The sequence below is a fragment of the Python bivittatus genome, unplaced genomic scaffold (genome assembly GCF_059951505.1).
Source record: "Python bivittatus isolate LINGU-HERP-01145 unplaced genomic scaffold, Pbiv_v1 ctg000610_np1212, whole genome shotgun sequence".
Taxonomy (NCBI): Eukaryota; Metazoa; Chordata; class Lepidosauria; order Squamata; family Pythonidae; genus Python; species Python bivittatus.
Genome location: NW_028277088.1, coordinates 29,537,451 through 29,539,228, shown reverse-complemented (window position 1 = coordinate 29,539,228; position 1,778 = coordinate 29,537,451). Strand labels below are relative to the sequence as shown.

General features: G+C 55.4%; 1 protein-coding gene across 1 annotated transcript; it reads left to right on the top strand.

Annotated features, from left to right (window-relative positions):
- The first annotated feature begins 838 nt into the window (after nucleotides 1–838).
- Nucleotides 839–1,288, top strand: FERD3L (Fer3 like bHLH transcription factor). The gene has a single exon (XM_007420550.1). It carries the CDS (start codon nucleotides 839–841, stop codon nucleotides 1,286–1,288), a length of 450 nt encoding a protein of 149 aa, XP_007420612.1.
- The last annotated feature ends 490 nt before the right edge of the window (nucleotides 1,289–1,778 follow it).

The window sequence follows — 1,778 nt, the reverse complement described above, 5'->3', positions numbered from 1 at the left end:
TATTGTATTACTATCACCATTCTTTTTGGACAGGGCTGACTCCTAAATACCATCCTCTAGCCCTGAGACTCTGGAAAGAAGAAAAAAAAAGCCTAAAGCGGTTTTCTTTCTTCCTTTGCAAAGCCGTGTTTGCCTGCCCCGCTGGGTAGATATTTGCACACTCCTGCCAGAAAATGGGTTTTGGACGTGGATGATTCCAAGAGTTACTCTTAGGAATGGAAGTTCGCCCCTCTTCTCTCCTCCCCCGCCCGCCAGTGCTTACTTAGGCAGCGGAGGCCCTTGTCATTCATCTCCCATTGCGCTGGGATACGGGACAAACATTCCACCGTGACCCTTGGCATGCGGGGTCCCTCTTCAAGACATCATTAAAATCATCCCTGCGCTTGTCTGACATCAATTGAAAAAGCTTCTCTTCCCACCCCCGCCGTCACCCTGCCCCACCCCCAGCTCCATCCAAGCTGGAAAATCTTTTGGTCGCGGCTGCAGACGCAAAGAAAAGTGCCGCGCCACAGGTGGCAGTGCAGCGGCTTGCCAAGAAGGACCTGGCCCTAATCCTTTGGGCCAAGGCGGCGTCCTTGCCGGCGGGTCTCGTGGGCACAGCCCGGCCTCTCCGACAGCCTTGGCTATCGCTTCTCCTCATCCGAATTAGGCAGCCTCTCCCACACCCACACCCCGATCTGGGGGGGGGATAAATATAAATGGCCCCACCGCGTCTCTGGCTGAGATGGGCACCAGAGGAGCGCATGTGGGGTAAGGGATTGCCGGCCTGAGCCCCCGTCCTTCATTCATGCATGGGCTCCTTCTCCGTCAAGGCCAGCGAATGGCCCAGCACCAAGCGATGGCTGTGCCCCCTTCCATGCTCGATTTGCTGGCCAATCTGACTGAGGATCAGCCCGCTGGGGAGATTCCTTGCGTGGATCTCTACACTTGCTCTACCTCTGTGGCACCCTTGGGCCAAAGACCTTTGTCCGCTGCAGGAGGACTGCTGGCCTTGGAAGGGAGAGAACCCGAGATGGAGGAAGAGGAGGAAGAAGAGGGACGGATGAGGCGAGCTGCTTTCCTGGGCAGACCCAAAAGAAAGCGGATCATCACCTCCACGCAGCGCCAGGCGGCCAATGTCCGGGAGAGGAAGAGGATGTTCAACCTCAACGAAGCCTTTGAGCAGCTGAGGAGGAAGGTGCCCACATTTGCCTATGAGAAGCGCCTCTCCAGGATCGAGACCTTGCGCCTGGCGATCGTCTACATCTCCTTTATGACGGAGCTTCTGGAAGGCCGCCAAGCTAGCTAGAATGCGGGGCTGAAGAAGGCAGCTGGTGGGAACAAATGCCTGCATCCAAGGATGGAGAGAAGAGACAGCAGACCCGAGTGCTGAGGCTGAGAAGGGCAGTTCGGGCATTGCTCCTCTTTTCTTACTTCACATTTCCCAGATTCTGTGTCCCACTGGAGGAGGTGGACCATAGCATCCGTTATCTCCAACCATGTTGGGGGTGATGGGTGTTGTACTCCTTGCCAGCTTGGGGAGTGGGCTCGGAAGCTGTGGTACCGAATCCAAGACTACATCAGTGGAATTGACCTCCTGGATTGAGCTTGGCACTGAAAGTCAGAGAAGTGGCGCTGCTGGGGTGTCATTTTAGAGGGGGGACAATGGAGTGCTCCAGCTGCTTTTTAAAGAGGTTGGTAGGATGCAGCAGACAATTAACTTCCCGGGAACCAAGTTCAAGAAATGTAAAGGGTGGGATTAAGGACATGGATGAGCCTTTCCAAAGCAAGGGAGTGGG